At 39.4% G+C, this 17,645-nt stretch overlaps 1 protein-coding gene across 1 annotated transcript in view; it reads left to right on the top strand.

Moving 5' to 3' along the window:
* Positions 1-17,645, top strand: part of LOC150078959 (uncharacterized) — a 125,474-nt gene that overhangs the window by 47,472 nt on the left and 60,357 nt on the right. The window contains exons 2-4 of the mRNA XM_090382902.1: positions 10,204-10,276; positions 14,360-14,632; positions 15,393-15,663. Of these exons, the coding sequence (XP_090239028.1) occupies positions 10,204-10,276; positions 14,360-14,632; positions 15,393-15,663 (617 nt within the window). The remainder of the gene's footprint in view (positions 1-10,203; positions 10,277-14,359; positions 14,633-15,392; positions 15,664-17,645) is intronic.

The following is a 17,645-nucleotide window of genomic DNA, read 5'->3' as shown; positions in this document are numbered from 1 at the left end:
CTGTGAGTTTGAAGTTGGACAGTAAATGGGTGTTGGCTGGTGGCGGCACGTGTTCGGACTGTTTTGAAAGAGAGAGCGGGAATTATAGAACCAATTCGGAAGAATAACAGTGCCCATGGAAAAATATCTGTAGAAAAGGCATGCAACAGAAACAGTACGTCTATGAGACAGACAGTGGAGAGACTGTTAGAGAGGAGTCATTAGTTAACCTAACTGCCCTCTTCTGAATGGAATCAAGAAGCTGAGAGAGGTTTTGGGGACACCACCCCAGATGTGGGAACAATATTCCATGGCAGGGCGGATTTGTGATTTGTACAGAGTGAACAGCAGTTTGAAAGAAAAGTAACGCCGAGAGCGAAAGAGAAAACCAAGATTTTAGATGCAGAGGAAGCAATATTTGTAATGTGCTTGTGCCAAGAGAGAATAGAAGTCAGGGTAATTCATAATAAGATATGTAATGTTGTCTAGAAATGTGAGTGTAAAGACGAATACGAGCAGAAGACTCCTCTTTGCGAGATAGAAGACTGGATTGAGTTTTAGAAGGATTGCAATTAACTACGTTATTTTTCCCTAATGAAGAATTACCTGAAGTCAGCATTTATGGAATTGGTGGTGGATATTCGAGAAGATGAAGCTGTTTTTCAGAGTGAGGTTTCTCAAACTCGGAGTTGGAATGCAATGTGCAATCATCGGAAAAGCATCAGCATTGCTATTAATATCATCATATCGTTTCACATCGATATATCCTGTTGCTGTCATCAGCAATAGGATTTCTCGTCAGTGGAAGAAGGTTATTAATATACAAGAGAAAAACGGTGGGAGAAAAAACTCAACCTTCGGTAACGCCAGCATTACTGGAAACGTTAGAAGACAGAGAACCATTTACAATCACTCCCAGCGAGCAGTCTGAAGGAAAACTGTACCCATTCACAATTAAAAAAAGAAAGAGGTTCGGCAATCCATAAGATGGGAGCTTGTTTAGAATTCCTTTATACCAAACACGATCAAAAGTCTTGGAAATACCAATAGCACCTGCTTGAGTTTAACCAAGATTTTCCATTGAATTTGTCCGCAGATACGTAACATTAGCCATCATTAATGGTAAGATATATCATCAGTGGATCGACACTGATGGAATCCAAACTGGAGATCATTACAACAGCAGCTGAAGTGTTCCTAATAATAACAGTAGTGAAACTGTTCCTAATTACTGTTCTGAAATGAACAGTAGCAGTGCAACAGTTCCTAAATGAGACAGCAGCAGTAGTGGAACAGTTCTTAATTACAATTCAATATAAGAACAATTCCAAATTACAGTTCCATATTCAAAGGGTTCCTGCGCGAAACTGTTCCCTTCTCGAACAGTAAATAAGTGGATTGTTCCCTTTTCAAAGAGTGACTAAGAGGAACTGTTCGAAATTCGGTTTAGAAACAGTTCCAAATTCTAACAGGTTCATTTTTGTAGTTTCTATAGGCAACTGTTCCATTGTCCAACGGTTCCTTAGTTGAGCTGTTTCCTTGTCAGTTAATTTCTCAGTGGAGCTATTTCAACTTTGAGCACCATCCTGAGTGCAACTTTTTCAATTTCAAACAGTTCCATCTTCGAACTTCTTCGTCCTGAAGCAGTTTCGAACAGTTAATGTTTCAGACTTAGTTGTTCAAGAAGAGTAGCGTTCCTAATTAGAACAATAGTTGAAGTGTTCTTAATAAGAACAGTTCACCTAGTGGTGAAAAGAAATATTTAAAATAGCTACATTTGCCCGATTGGTTCTTGCCCTGGTCTGCCGTATTTATTTAGCTTACTTTGTACAGTACTCGTGTTTGTAATCCTCAGGTGAGCTTTGTGCTCCCCATTGAGTATTCTTTTGGGAGGCCTTGACTCTGCACGCGCTCTTCCTGATTAAAAAAAAAAGGGGGGGGAGTAGTATGTGCAATTCTCGCATCTGTATGTCCTGTACAATGTCCTCGTTTGGTTATTAAGAGTTGGCTTAATGTTGCAAGGTTCTGGATATACGAAATCTGTGTTAAGACATTCCACAGTTTTCAAAAAGTGCTGAAAAACTGCTGCCACATTTAGTCTAAGAAAACTACCAAAAGAATGAATTATTTCTAAGATATCTGTCGACTTAAATTCTTCAAAAATGGTCGAGTTATCAGTGGAATCCAAGGAGAAAGCTGTCGATGTAGAAAATTAGTTCCAAATAAAAGTTAAAAACAAAAAAAAATCGCTCAGATGTAAGAAGAAGATAAAGGATGACGTTAAGAACCATTTGCTCCAGTGTCGTTTTCTTCTTCGTCATCTGTAACAATAAATCCGTAGCTGTCACCTTTTAAAACTTAAACTATTCACTTCTATTACCTTTATGTGATTGTCGATTGAAATGTCATTTTTCTTGAGCAAAAACCAAATGAACGATGGGTTTCTACTTCCTCAGCTTTCAGCCACCTAAACTTTCGATTTTATCATTTTCCCCCACTTCGGATGGAACATTTCCTTTCTCTCCTCCCTCCCCCCTGCTCCCCCATTCCTCGAAACACGGCCAGCAGGATTTGTTTCCGTAGACCGTCTCCAGGCATTTCTTGAATCACTTTTGATCGTTTGTCTCAGTTTAACCAGAAAGAAGAGAGAGAGAGAGAAAGAGAGAATCACTAATGGCTTTCCAAGTGGCACTATCTTTCACTTTGGGCGATTGTTTCCCTTTCTTCTTGCGTTCCCCAGCCTCGTACCTCTGTGGCGATCAATAACACACTTTGTTCTGATGATCTGTGGCTATTTCTTCATTTATTCTGCAGGTGAGAATTATCAGAGGAAATCTTGTTCATTGAAAGGGGAAAATGTTCGCTTTTTTAAAGTTTTAAGTGCTCCTTAAACGCAAAGATTGTTTTAAAATGGTGAGAAGCACACTTGCATCGATTTAGAGACAATATATGAGCCCAAAATTGGTCTCCCAGAAGACAATAGCACATTAAACGATCCACTCAGATAATTTGGCAATATTCATATTCTGATATCAGAAGTTCAATTTCTCTTCACAGAATACCACAGTTCACTTTAAGACCCTAATATAAGGGTCTCAAAGTGAACAGTGAACATTTTCAGTGCGGTCCAAGCGATTGTTGCGCCACCACACGAGGCTAAGCGTAAAAAGAAATACCCAACGCTGTCAGGCACTCTATGGAAACGGTTTCTATCCACGCCTGATGTCCACTAACTCAACCACAGTGAAAAAAATCTCATAAAAGTTCCTCGTGTCATTGACAGGATTCGAACCCGGGCCTTTTCCACTCTCGGACGAAACTTCCATGCGTTTTATTGAGTGTAGAAAATTCATTTGAATCCAAATGAATTCATTTGGATTTTTATTGTCAGGTGGAAGTTTTACAAATAGAAAAAGCTATGGAATCCTCTTTTTTTTTGATGGTGAGTAAACTGCCATCTCTTCAAAGGTTCTGATTTCAGCGTTCACTTTAAGCTTGCGAACGATGGTGCATCTTTTCCTTGAGTTTTTAAGGTTGTGGCATTTGATGGATGATGCGTACAGCGGTGGAAAATTTATTGCATCTGCTGTCAATAATGTTCGGATGTGAGTGAAGGTGCTTTTCAGAGTGGTTTAGCTCTATTTTTAAAGATTATAATACGACGTGTGAAATATTAACTCATCTTTGATCCTTAATTTATTTCACCGAAGAAAAAGAGACAGAAATTGGCACTCTCATTGAAAGAACAAATCAAAAATTGAGGTTAATAAAACACATGTGAAGAAATACTTAAAAGCTCTAGACTGCAATAAAATGACCACAATATTTTGGCACGCCATCTTTAGATGCAATTGAATTCCTGAATCAAGTCTTCAAATTTGGGAAATTAGGTTTCCTGGGTATGATTTTGATACGTAATGGGACCACGCAGAAACCATTTATTCTCATTTTATCGGTGGCTTCTTCCCAGACATTAATTCTCCTAATTTGTTTCACTAGTTCCCCCTGCAGAGAACTTCAGGCTGGTTCATAGCAGTGTTAAAGAGGAAGATTAGGGTGGACAGTGTGTCATAAAGCTACAGGGTTCTACTACTTTTCTGTATCATTCTGTTTTCTGTTATTAAATTACATCTTGATCGGTATAAACCCATTAATCTTAAAGTAAAGGTGGAACTGACGACAGATAATTAGCCTGCTAACAATCTGCATTGTGCGAGGAATACTTTGAGGAAACAGAAGGATGTAGCCACACATGAAGGTTTTATTCCACCCAAGAATTGGGCTCTAGAACGTACACTTTGTGTCCAAAATTTTAATTAAAAGGCCACGTTTAATTTTTGTGCATTTTACGGCCAGTACAGTTCCTTGTGAGAAATTACAGAAAGTTGGGATTACGGGAAAGATTCGTCGGTGGATTAGGGGTTGACTATTTTATCTATTTTATTTTAAAATTGATTTTTTTCTAAAAAATCCGCCAAGAAGAACTAAGGCCATCAGTCTTTGGCGTATTGCATCTGTATATTGCGTGTATTTTGTAGTCGATTTGCCATTTGGATGAAAAACAAGAGAGACAGAGAGAAATCATGCAACACTCGCCCAAGACCAAAAAAACTCCAATATAAATTCGTCTCAGTTCCTCCCATCTAGGCTTGACTGGAACTGAAGTCTCTCTCGTGCATTTTGTCAGAAAACACAGACGGATAAATGCACGTTCTGAAGTTTTTAAATGGTTTCTTTCGAAGTACACGCCTACCAGAGTTCAACAACAGCCAGAGTTCAGAGAATGCTGTAAAAACGAAAATTGCTGTCTCAGAAGAAGCCTCAAACCAAAAGCGAATTAATTGAAGTCTTAATTACTGCATTGCATCAAAAAATATTAACTTCATACTTGGAAAGCGTAATTTTCTGATGCCCTGAAGGTCTTTGGTTCGAAACATTGGAATTTCAGATAAAGATGGGAAGCAAGAAAACATTAATGTCGTTTTTTCAATTGTTTCTAATTTCGATGTTTATAATTTCAGTTTTTTTTGAAAGATATTAATTTTTATTCTATTTTAAAACAAATACTTTTTAATTAAAATGCATTAATCTTCATATCTGGAATTTCTTCTTCGGATTTCGGTATTCCTCTTGAGTTTGTTTATGATTAGAAAGTGAGATCGCTGGTGCATTTGAGAAGGTAAAATTAATATTAAAATCATTTAAATTGTAGGCCGAGTTTTAGAGAATTTTCGAAGGTACCTTTTGAAAAATGTCCTTTCTTATTTCAATAACATGCCTGAAGAAACAGATGCTTTTGTCATTACGAAAACGTAGCTAAAATATACTTTTCTTGAAGTGCGTGCATCAGATGGAAAGAGTCCTCTGTTATCTGCAAACTGTTGCAAGAACGTCACAGAAGGGGCATATTTCAGAAGGCTGAGTGGGAATAGCACGACGAAACAGTCCCCATTGAACATCTGCATCAGTTTTGATGGATTTCATTTTGCAGGAGCAATTCTAGTGGAAGATAAGTCGCCGATGATCGGGATAGTAGGTCAACTGGGGCTGAACTGATGGTTACAAGAAGCTTTGTTTTCTTAGTACATTCTTTTGATACACAAAGCCAAGTTTCATTTGGCTGTCGTCTGCAGCAGGGACAAAAATGGATGTTCGTTTTCCTCTTGAGAGAAATGGAAAACCTTATTGTAGAGTGGCACCTGGAATTGCCTGTACGGACTGCAGTTTGTATTGACTTATTTTTTCCACGAGTTTATTTGTTTGGATTTGTTCTATGAAGAAAAGAAATGGAAGTCATAACTAGGTAGATGAGAGAAAGAGAGAGAATAACATTTTGTCGTAAGATTTCTTCTCGTTCAGGCTGCTTCAAGTTTTACATTCCTTAAACTATGCAAACAGGTCGTTGGACATTCGCTTTTATGGATACACTGGGTGGGCACATTATTAGGTACGCAGGCCTTTTCATGAAATCGAGCCCTTCTTCAGTAACAGCATTACATGTTCGTACCATGTGATATAAAGTAGGTGGGCAGGTACCTAGGGATGCTGCCCACCTGCATACTCTGCTAACTGAACTCTTCGTGAACGTTCAGTCAAATAACAGTCCAGTAAAAAAAAAAAAAAAAAAACTAGAAGGTATGGTTAAAGTGCTTTAGTGAGTTCAGGAACACCATCATTGGACATTGGAGGTTTGGAAAAACGTTGGCTGGTCTGACGAATCCTGGTTCCTGCTGTAGGAACTAACCAACCTTCAGTTTCATGCTGATAAGGGCGCTAGAATGTAACGAAAACAGCAGAGTCTATGGACGAATCCTGCCAGGTGTCAACAATGTAGGCTGGAAGTGGAGAGGGTTTTTATCGTGCCCTTTGACCAACATTTGGATGTCACAGGCTGTTTGGAAATTGTTTCCGATGTGGCTCATCTATTCATGGCGTTGCGAATGGGTGCTTCCAACAGGATAATGCGCTATGTTACAAGGGCCGAACTGTAGAGGACTGGTTCCTGGAACATGAAAGTGAATTCACCCCACCCCGTCACCAGAACTTAATTCAGTTGAATAAAATTAAATTAAATTTTCTGTTTATACTCCGGGACGACCAAACGGTCAGATGAGTTCACAAGAATACAGAATACAAGAAACAGCACCGTATTCAGCAGTCATGGGCTTGAACCCCGGTCACTCAAGGCACGTGTACTTATGCACCCGTACGCCTGACCACTAGGCTACGGTGGCCGGGATAAATTAAGACTAGCTGTTCGGGATAAAGGTCCGAAATCATCCAGTTTGGGCAAACATCTTAATGGCATGCTTTTGACACCTCGTTGAGTTCATGGCATGAAGAATCTAGTCTGTTCTGTGGGGTGAAGTGAGCCTATTCGCTATTAGGTAGCTGTGTCTAAAGAAGTGGCCACTCGTGCATGATGCACCTATTCTGAAATATATAGCACTCTGTTTGTAAGAAAAATAAGGAATAAATAAATAAATTTGTAATATAGATTAAAGAGAATTTTCAACTACATAGACTGACTTAGCCGAGTAGACAAGTAGGATTGCAGTAATACACACGTTTAATTTGACCGTGGTTCCAGCCTAAGTGACTGCTAAGCAGTTAATGTTAAAATCCCTTCATAAATGATTAGTTTTTAATATCTTTTGACCTATGTGTTGGGCGCGAGTATCAATATTTTTTTTTCAGTCTGGTGCATTCGAGTTGTCAGCGTGAGGTGCAGCAGCACATATATTTGAGTTAGTTGTTCCAGCAACAACGTTTTGTGACTGTAAAATTCGGTAAATTCCTGGATTTTCTAGACTGCTATAAAGAGAAGAACAGATGGGAGGGTGTGCATGTCGTAAAATCTTAGAGAAAGAATGAGAGAAGGGGGGGGCTTAATTATACAGCGGTAGGACTGTGGAAGAAACGAGGCCTTGTTTTCAGTGCCACAAAACCTTGAGATGGAGACTACTGTCTAGCCTTGCGAAGTGCCAGCCATTGTACACTAGGGGGAGCGGTCAGTCTGTCATTTAAATTTCTAAATTCAGCGTTGATGTACTTTGTCTGGCACACATATGGAAGGGTGGCTGAAGGATTTTACAGCTGGTCTGCGCTGAATATTCCCAAACCTTTAATCATTGCGAAAAGTGCTGAAGGCGATGCGAGTTCCAGCTAATGCCAGCCCCGTACAATAAGGGAGAATAGGATTCTCAGAAGTGTAATTGCATCTTACAAGAGGTGAAAATTAGAGAGAGCAAAGTCCCACAGCATTCGCTTTCAACTGAAGGGGGGTAGGAATGAGTCCTGGACGTGAAACGAATACTGAGATTTTTTTATTTGACGACACGCAGATTGGGGTAACGGACCATCCTGCTACTTAAGGTCACTTTAAAGGTACAGGAAAGTATTTTCTCTTTTTCTTGGGCCTCCTTTGTTCTACTGGCATAGAGACCAGTAAAGTTTGTGGGTCTCTGTGACGTGAGACGTTTTCAAAGTTGGTACGGGGATCTATTCTGGGCTCTGGTGATAAATAGCTGCGGGTGCTATAGCGGGACTTGAAAGAGAAGCGATAACATGATTTATTAAGTGTCAGAGGTAGAGAGCGTTGCTTTTACAAGAAAGTGCAACAAAAAAACAGTGACATTTCAATGCGAATTCAATGGACAGGGTAAAGAAAATAAATGGAGAGCAATTAGTCCTTTTCCTTTTACCTCTCTCCTCATCTTCTTTCTAAGAGGAGAAAATCATCACACTGAGAATAAAAGAGAATTTTCTCTCAATGTCTTTCCCTTGCAAATCTAGGGACTATCCGGTGCGATGGTGACAATGGTATTTACTGGCGAACTTACCAACATAAAAGCCCCGTAAAGAAAAGCTTTCGGTACTGACGATCGAAGGATTTAACGAACAAAGCATCCCCGTGGGTCTCATAACATTCTAAAATACATCCTTAGGATCCTGACAACGACAAAAGGCTGTTGTAGACCGCTGTTAGGTTCAATTCCATTTTTCCCAGCGAGCATCCTTAGAGTCAACACGATGGCAGGATCAGAGACAAGCTAACTATTCTCGCACAAAAACAGACTGTCATCTTGATGAAGACAGATCTAACGGGTTTTGAGAACTTTAATTACGACCTTTAGGTTTGAAGATGGTGGTCCAACCGAGTACTTAAATCCGTAATTAATTGACAGTTGTCGAGCCTTTCTTTATGCCGGCATCCGTTACCACAGCAACCGCTTTTCCTCGAAGAACCCTGTGGGCACAGAAAACAGCTCTTGCTGTTTCCTCGCTGACAAATTCTCGGAAGGGTTGTAAGGAGGTTGTTGCCTAGCTGTGCCCTTTAGCGACATTTGACAGGCGTCCGATCTGCGATTTATAACAGACCCCTGCTCATTCAGGTGGGCCGTCGTGATGAAGGTAATAATCTCGTTTTTCCTTGATGACCTCCGATACACTTGACACATACCTATCTTAGAACTAACCCTCTGTCACACGAAGATGAAGTTTCTTTAATTGTAGAGATTATCCTCTTTGGCCTCAGACACTTCGGACATTTATCAGAGGACGTATTTCTTGTTAATGCCATCATTAACAGAATGTGCCGACTTGGTTTGTCCAATTCCACAGTTAGAAAATGAATCATTAGTGGCTACACCAGATAAGAAAAAGTTCAACAGTGGTCTGATAGTTGGAGCGAGCAGTTGGTTTGTTTTAAAAACCCAATCCATTAATAGTTTAATGAAATACAGAGAGAATAAAATAAATATCCTTTATATATGGAAATGCAAAATATTCTCTGATAAAACTGGCGATGTTTCATCCTATTCTGACATCGCTCCTTCGAAGGAGCTCTTTTCATTGTAGCTTCGCTGTTACTCATATTATGGCAAATATATGGAAATTCGCGTGTGCTTATATCGCGAGCCATTCTCCGCTGTCAGAGGTTGAGGCGAAAAGTAGACATTACTTCCCTCCAACGCATGGCGCATGAATGATGCATGGAGAAAATTGACATTCTTTCTCCATGCCTCCGACTGAAAGAAAGAAAGAGTTCTTATTGAATAATTATTAGCGTTGAATTATTTTGTCATTCCTTTCTCAGAACACGTTTCTGCTAAAGATTAGAAACGCTTTTATAAATCATTTGCCATTTCCGATGTCCATTTAGTTTCGTACAATATCGAGACTGTAACGGAAGTCGCAGAGCAAAAAGATTCTAATATTTTACTCTTGGGATATAAAGAAAGATGCTGGGAAATTTATCGCTCGCATTACCGAGATAGATGGACAGATATAGGATGAACAGAAAGTGGAGTGCATCTTCATTTCGTACAACTTGGAGTTAGTCCTGTTCAGTTTAAAATTGCTTGTAATAATTCAATATAACATAATTAAACAAAACATAATTAAGTTTAACATTGCTTGTAATAATTCAATATAACATAATTAAGTTTAACATTAATGTAATTGTGTTAATAATTCGGCCGAATTGTATTAAACCTAATACAATTAGGCCTAACATTAAGCCTAATATAATTAGGCCTAACATTAGGCCTAACATTAAGCCTAACATAATTAAGCATAATATTAATATAATATTAAACTAAGCCCAAAGTTTAATAAAGACTGCCGGCATAATGATCACAGGAATTATGTATTTTTTGATTGGTTTTAATTTTTAATTACTTTTAACTTATTAATTAGAATATTTCTCTCTTTCTCTTATAGATGTCAATATTTAAACAAACGCGGATCTTCATTCTCACGTTAGTCGTGATGTATTTAGAGATTTGTTCATCAGGTAAGTTTATCTTAATGACTTATTCTTTGTTCATAAAAAGGAGTGGTTTAGATAAGAATTCTTTGTCGTGGATAACTTAAAACCGAGGGAAGCTTTTCTTTTGTGCTGAGCATTCCGCCCCCTCTTTTCTTGCTCTTCCTCCTTCCCACCTCTTTACGAAACAGGGGGACTCCCTCGGAGAAAAGCGAGCCGACCATCAGACCACCTTTCACCCACGCCAGTGAATAATTCCAGTAATCACCCGTCCTCCACATCATTTTCTTAATCTTACTCATCCCCTTTCTTGAGTTTTCACTCAACAGCCTTTCTTCGTGCACTACTTGCTTGTGCAATACATTAACCTCTGCTCTCTGCAGACTTTACACCTCTTCCCCTCATTTTTCGCCCTCCTGGACTTTTTTTTTTATTATCATTCACGCGCTCAGGACATTGACCCCGCTCTGTGCGCATATTTTAACCACGATATTTGAAATTTCTCCACTTTACCTGTCAGGAATCCTATTTTAAACTCCAACGTTGTTTGCTCGCAGAAAGTTGACAAGTCCACAGTTTGCATATCAATGCCCTTCCGATTCTCCCTCGTTCTTTTTCTTTTTAATTTCTTCTTTAAGTACCGTAATTATTTTGACATACTGTGCACTTGGAGAAATTAGCAAACACGTACTGTACCTGCCAAGTATATACTGCGCATTAGTATAAAACGAAATAGAGGAAATACCCACCTAGTGTCAGAACTTCATGTCACCCCTGTCTTCCTACAGAAGGGGAGGGAAAGATCCGGAAATCTTTAAGTAGCACTACATATATACGAATAATCGGATCATAAGGAAAAAAGTTTACAAAATCAGAATGAAAGATTTCACTGTTTATTAAGTTCAATTTGTGTTTCTTTTCTTAATTAAATAATTAGGTTTTCGGATAATTAACTTTGTAATGCAGTGATAAAAACCTTTTAATTAACCCAGACCAAAATAGCGTTAATAATCCGACCTTTCTTTAATAGTTGATCATCATGCACTCCTGAATTTAACTAAGAGTTGTTTCCTTTGATGTTTTTTTCCTGAAAACCAACCCTTCTTTTAATTTTTATGGGTTTTAAGGATGAGTTGACCAAGTGAGTGGTTATAAAACAAAAGACAAGACACAAAATGTAGAAAATAAAACATAAGGATAATGGCCTAACCATATCATTGATGAGTTAGGCCATTGACATGGCTATGGACACATGTCGATCAATTTGTCGGCAATCATATTCCCAAGATTTCCCAAAACTAACTGCCCAATAGTATGCCGGACAGACACAGGTTGAACTATTTAATCCTCCATGAATCTCTATTTCGATCCTGGTACTATGACACTCTAAGATCAACTTAATACCAACATTCCATCTCCAAAACTCAGCCATCTATAAATGAGCAAAAGGAAAGTAAAACGTATGATTGGAGAAAAGCTAATATCGAGAATTTCTGCTGTTGGCAAATCTCTGTTTGTCAGTTAAAGGTTGGTAAATGGCATCTGTTGGTAAACGTACCATTGGTCATCTGGTCTCGAGAAATCGTATCATCTGGAATGTGGCTATCGGAAAATAGACTTCATCCCATGAGTAGAGAAGTTTAACTTAAAACTGCAGCCATTATCAATCCACTGCAAGATGGAGGCCTCGTCAACAATCCATGTTGAGGAAAATTGACCATAATCTGCCACACTGGTCAAGTGGGAGTTGACAGATCGACCGTATTTAGCAATCAGAGGCTTGAACTCCGGTCTACTCAAAGAGCATATGCTACTGCACTCCCACTCCTGACCACTCGGCTACGGAGGCCTAACTTACCGTCTAGTAAAGAGGGAAAATGTTGCGAAACCTCTTCATAAAGAGCGAGGTCTTTTCGGACTAATTAGCATCGGATTACTTCGTAATTATTTTCTTGCTAATCAAAGCGGCTTCGAGTAACAGTCGTGCCAGAGAGGAACCCAATGGCAAGAAACATCCGTGTACTACAAAATAGGATCATGTTCTAATGCTCGTATCTCTTAGGACTTGAAAAATAACACCGGTACCATTTAAACAAGGATGACAGGAGAACGCCGATTCAACTAATTATATGCTCTTAATGAAGTGTCTTCCGCCTTTGCAATTTTGTATCGAACGATCCAAAAGTTCGTTAAAAAGGTTCCGTAGATTTCGACATCGATCTGAACTACCCTGATTTAACGGTTTAAATCACCACTAAAGTACTATTAAACTATAGTCTACACTAACTGGCCAAAATATTAAAAGTCTTTATTCAATAACTAGAGTGCACTGTTTGCTAGAATTTCAGCCGTACACGTCGTGGTCGCATCTTCTAAATGTGGCTAAAAACACAATACCACTATCAAATTCCCTGGGCCGAAAGCATTATAATTACTGGTGGAATGAGGATTGCACCAAAGCAAAGAAAGTCAAAAATAAAGCCAGGAATTTATTTCGGCAACGTCCGACCACACCCAATCTCATTAATTATAAGAAATTAAAGACAAAAGGACATTTCACACAAAGGCAAGCCAAGAAAGAATCCTGGACTCGTTTTGCATCAAGCATTAACAAAACCACTGACACCAAAATAATAAGGAAAAAAATTAGACAGCTTTCTGGTAAGTTTCCTACTGTACCTTCTCCAATCCTGCCCTGTAGCCCTTCCCGGGAGGGGGAAGAGAACCTCTACGGAAGTGATCACTTCCCCGTGATACCCAGTCTATTGAATAGGAGGGCGTGTCTGCCTTTTTAGGTTACAGCGGTGGAAGATGACCAGGCTGAATGGAGTGGCTTTCAACGTCTGGCAGAGTTTAACATCGGTACAGCCAGTCAGGAGACTATCAATGATGCAGAGGCGTATATCATGGAAAATATTGTCCATGTAGCTGCAATTAGAATTCCGAAAACATCTAACAGGTTTCCACCATTTCCAAAAGCTTGGCGGAATGCAATGCACAGCAACAAAGAATGGGGGATTTTTCTGACGATATCCTACCACTGCCAATCTCTTAGCCTTCCAACGTTCACGCGCCATATTCGACGTCAGAGCCAAAAGGAATCGTGGATCCCTTTACATCCATTATTATCCAATCGACCCGCACTAAAACTGTTTGGAACAAAATTCGGAAAATGAAGATGACATATACATTGAACCCTTCATTGGTTTTGGAATATAAAAGTATGTATTATTGCAGACCCAACTGCAATAGTCAATGTTCTTGGGGAGACGTTCTTTACACCCCAGAGTTCCTGGTTCTGAAAGACAAAATGCGGATGTGGTGTTCTCTGGTGGATTTTCTGTTTGCTGAACGAAAAATACAAGTTTCCTGGAGAAAAAACCACGCTACCCTCTCCTGAGACCGACTAGCTCAGCTAGATTGTGAAAAATGCCCATAAAAATCCCTCACGTCATCAATGGGTCTTGAACACGGGTCTTTTCCACCCGGTGTGGGGGAGAACGGCGATTCTACCAACGGCGGTTGACTTGTTCAGTAGTGCCGAAATTAATAAAAGGAATCACAATTAAGAAAACAAAACTGCTTTCTTAATTGGGGCTCCTGATTAATTAATTAGGTTTTAACAATTTACAAGGAGAATAATGTGGACATCATGGTTTAAGCAGCTGGTGGCATATTTTAAATAGAAACTGAAATACAGTTTAACATCATCAGCAGGGATAAGAGTTACAAATAAGAAAGGAAGAAGGAACCGTAAGGTTACGCCAGCAGGAATGGAGATTTTTGACAATTAAGAATCTTCTAGCATCGAGTACACTGAACGCCAAAAGAGATCTTGAAAGTATCAAAGTTGAGAGCGAAACCTCGAAGTTGTGATCTAAGGAACTCAATGAGAGCTTACTTCTCATTGAAGGATTTTAGTAGGAAGAGATTGAGAAAGTTTGGTGAGCAATTGAAATTATTTGCTTGAGTACAGCTAGAACAGTAAAATTAGAAAAAACTAGTATTAACATCCGTATAGAATAATAAATCTATAATTATAGCCCTAGACTTGTCATAAAAACACAATAGAAGAGCTGATTGTATGCAAATAAACCTGTTTTATTTCAGAACGTTGTACAGATGGCAAGACTGCATTCATTATGACAACCAATGCTCACTTAGATTCAGCGGTATACGCGAATATATTTGGAAAAAGCCCCACAGAATGTACCTCCAGGTGTCAACAAGACGACAGGTGTCGATCCCTAACTTTTTACCGAAGTTCCAACGAAACCCATTGCCAGCTAAATGAGAGTCCGATTGACGTGACATCCCCTACTACCAAAAAACGCCTCACAGCTGCCTATGGTTCGTATTACATGGAAAAAATGTGCCTACAAGGTAAGTCCCCTTTGCCACATTCATTCAAACAAACAAAGATTCCCAGAAATCGTAATTCATTGAAATTTTAGGCCTGATATTTTAAGTACCCAATTTCCTTCTGATACTGCCATTTCCCCTTGAAGAGACGAGAGTAAGCTCGCCCTCCATTCGAACTATAATATTACTAGCCCAATATTAATTATCTAATCGGAAAAATTAATAACTTTTAGCGCCAAATATAAGCTAAATTAGCCCTAACAAAGGCCACCACGATGCTTAAGCAGACAGGAATTTAGCTCTGATAATATCACCAACGGTATTATCCTGTGCATCGCACCTGATCAAGAGATTCAGTGGACTATTTCAGCTACCACCACTGCGAGCCAGATTGACTTAATGATTTTATCATTAAGGAGGGATTTAAAGAAGGGAGGGAGGAAGCAGAGTGTTTCGGTGGTCTCTCATTAATAATCCTTTTGGCCATTGCAGTTATTACTGTGTGTGGCGTCTGTGGTAGAAAATTATTAACACCGAAGACACCCCGTGATGCGGAACCATGATGGGGCCCTAATTAGACCCGCCTCTACAAACACTAATTAAGGAACGGCCTACCGCTTCAAAGGATGGCAGGTTCTGATGTCATTAGGATAAGTGGCCAGCCAAGAATGACCGTCAAATTTCATTGAATTACGCAAACAATCTGGGTTAATTGCGATTATTTTAAATGTTTTTATATTCTCTTGGGGTGTCATCGATGTCCCTTTTTTTCTTCTTGCAGGGGCCTGCAATAATCTGTTTGTGATGGAGTTAATAGAAGGGATGGAACTTGTCGGTCAAGATGACAAAATTCTCCCGAACGTCACCCAGAAAGAGTGCCTACAGGCGTGCCTATTAGAGTTCACTTTCCTCTGTAGATCGGTGGAATACAATGAAGAAAACAGGGGATGTCGCCTTAGCCGACATGATCGATTTACTCGCCAAATGCATTTTAAAAAGGCCACGAATTCTGTCCGATATTTCGATAATACCTGCGCCTACAAACCACGTAAGTAATTGTATTTTCTAATGTTTTTGCTTAATGCTATTCAGCTGGATTCAATATGATTGCAACTATGTACAGGACGAGTCAAAATTATGTGTACACAATTTAACAATCTACAGTTCGCGAATTAGACGATCGATCTATGTTATTTCTTTTGCGCATTGGCTGGAACCCATAGAAATGATGGACAACACGCGATTCTTAATGATCCAGATCGACGAACACAATTTTGTGAGTGTTATTGTCATAAAGATGGTGGAAGTAGAGTTTTTGAGGATGCAATCTGAATTGTCACAACTGTATGCACCGGGCCAGTGAAATTTCTCACCTCATATTGCAGAAAGATGGATGATGATTGAGTGAATTGGAATCTCATCTCGGAGGATTATTGGACCTTACAGATTCAATGGTACTCTTACTGGGAACAGTTGCACGAAGCATGTTTTCAGATATGATGGTGTGTTTGCAATAGGATGGCACACCACGTTTTCATACTGATCTCCGTGACTATCTGGAAAAGAAATTTTATGAATAATGGTAGATCGTAGGAAGAATGTGTTTGAATACCTTCTGTGGTCTCCGGACCTCATTTCCTCAGATTATTTTGCACGGGGATACCTGAAAGATAAGGTGTACGCTCAAACATTGAGGATCTGTAGATGGCTACAAACACGTAAAACACTTAATTTAAAAAAAGTATTTAAATTTGTTATCAGATTAAAAAAAAAAAGGAGCTCTTAAGGTGTGTACACATAATTCTGACTCGCCTGTATTTTTGGCAATAAGAAACATTATGTAGCAAGTTAAAAAAAATTGTCTATAGGATATTTATCTATTCAGTGCTTCGATTGTATAGCTCAGTATTTCTCTTGTATTTTTTTTAAACGCGATTTATATCTAAGGTGCCATTAAGATTGAAACAAACAAGCACAAACACTGCCTGATTACTTAAGAAAACCCAAGTATTTCTGAAATCCTCACGTACAGTTGTTGCGCGCATTTGGCGAACATCCTAAAGCGAGAGAAGCAGCGTGACCTTAAACGCTTCGGTTCCAAATATTTATGTCTTCTCCGGTTATTTTCCTGCCTCTCTTTTATCAATCTTGCTAGAGGGTAACAGCGATATTTGATCAACAGATCTCAGCTACCAGTTTTACCCAATACCTCCCGTAATAACAGGGTATTAAAAAAAAGCGCAATGAAAAATTCGGCGTGGACTCTTTACAGGCCCTTGAACTTAGAGTATATAACCCGGCTTAATATCACCTCTTGCGTAGAGCACCAATCATTGTGATGGATGTTGCTGAGCATCGTCATTTCCGCTCTTCGCCTTTGAACACCTGCCTCCACACGATCAACGGGGGCCATTACACGCGCCGTCGACAATGACCCACCAGGAGCTTACCAGCGAATTTTCTGCTCTTTTTTATTTTCTCTCCCTCTCGATATACTTTGCAGAAAAATGTCCGATAGCTCTCTGCCGCAGATCCTGCTGACAGCGAGAAACCCCCCGTAATGTGCGGCAAAGGAGGGTGATTTATCACGGGCTCGACAATAGCCTCAACCGCGAACCACGACCACCAGAAAATTGGTCGCCCATTACCTTTACATCTTTGTAATCCTGAAGGGGTTAATCATTCCAGGACGAATAGAAATTTTTGCTTTCTCTTCTTCTCTCTCTGTCCATATTCTCTTCTGGTTTGCTCCCTCTTTCTTTGGTCTTTGTCATGATGTACGCCTCCTGTTCTGACCCTTAAACTGAAGATCCCGCAAGGTCATTTACCACTTTCTGTTCCTTATGCGAACTAGAGGTTCGTGTCCGTTTGGGTGTGAAATCGTCCCTCCATCCTTCATACAAAGGAGTGTTTTACTCCAGTGAGCCTGAATAGCGCCTTTTCAATTGGGAATTATAAAGAAAAGAATTCTGAAAAGGCTACAAAATGATTTATGTTTAAATAATCTGCTACTGTTCTTTCATTGTCTATTAAA

The sequence above is a fragment of the Mastigoproctus giganteus genome, chromosome 10 (assembly GCF_048544385.1).
Source record: "Mastigoproctus giganteus isolate SK-2022 chromosome 10, ASM4854438v1, whole genome shotgun sequence".
Taxonomy (NCBI): domain Eukaryota; kingdom Metazoa; phylum Arthropoda; class Arachnida; order Uropygi; family Thelyphonidae; genus Mastigoproctus; species Mastigoproctus giganteus.
This window is presented reverse-complemented; position numbering and strand designations above follow the sequence as displayed.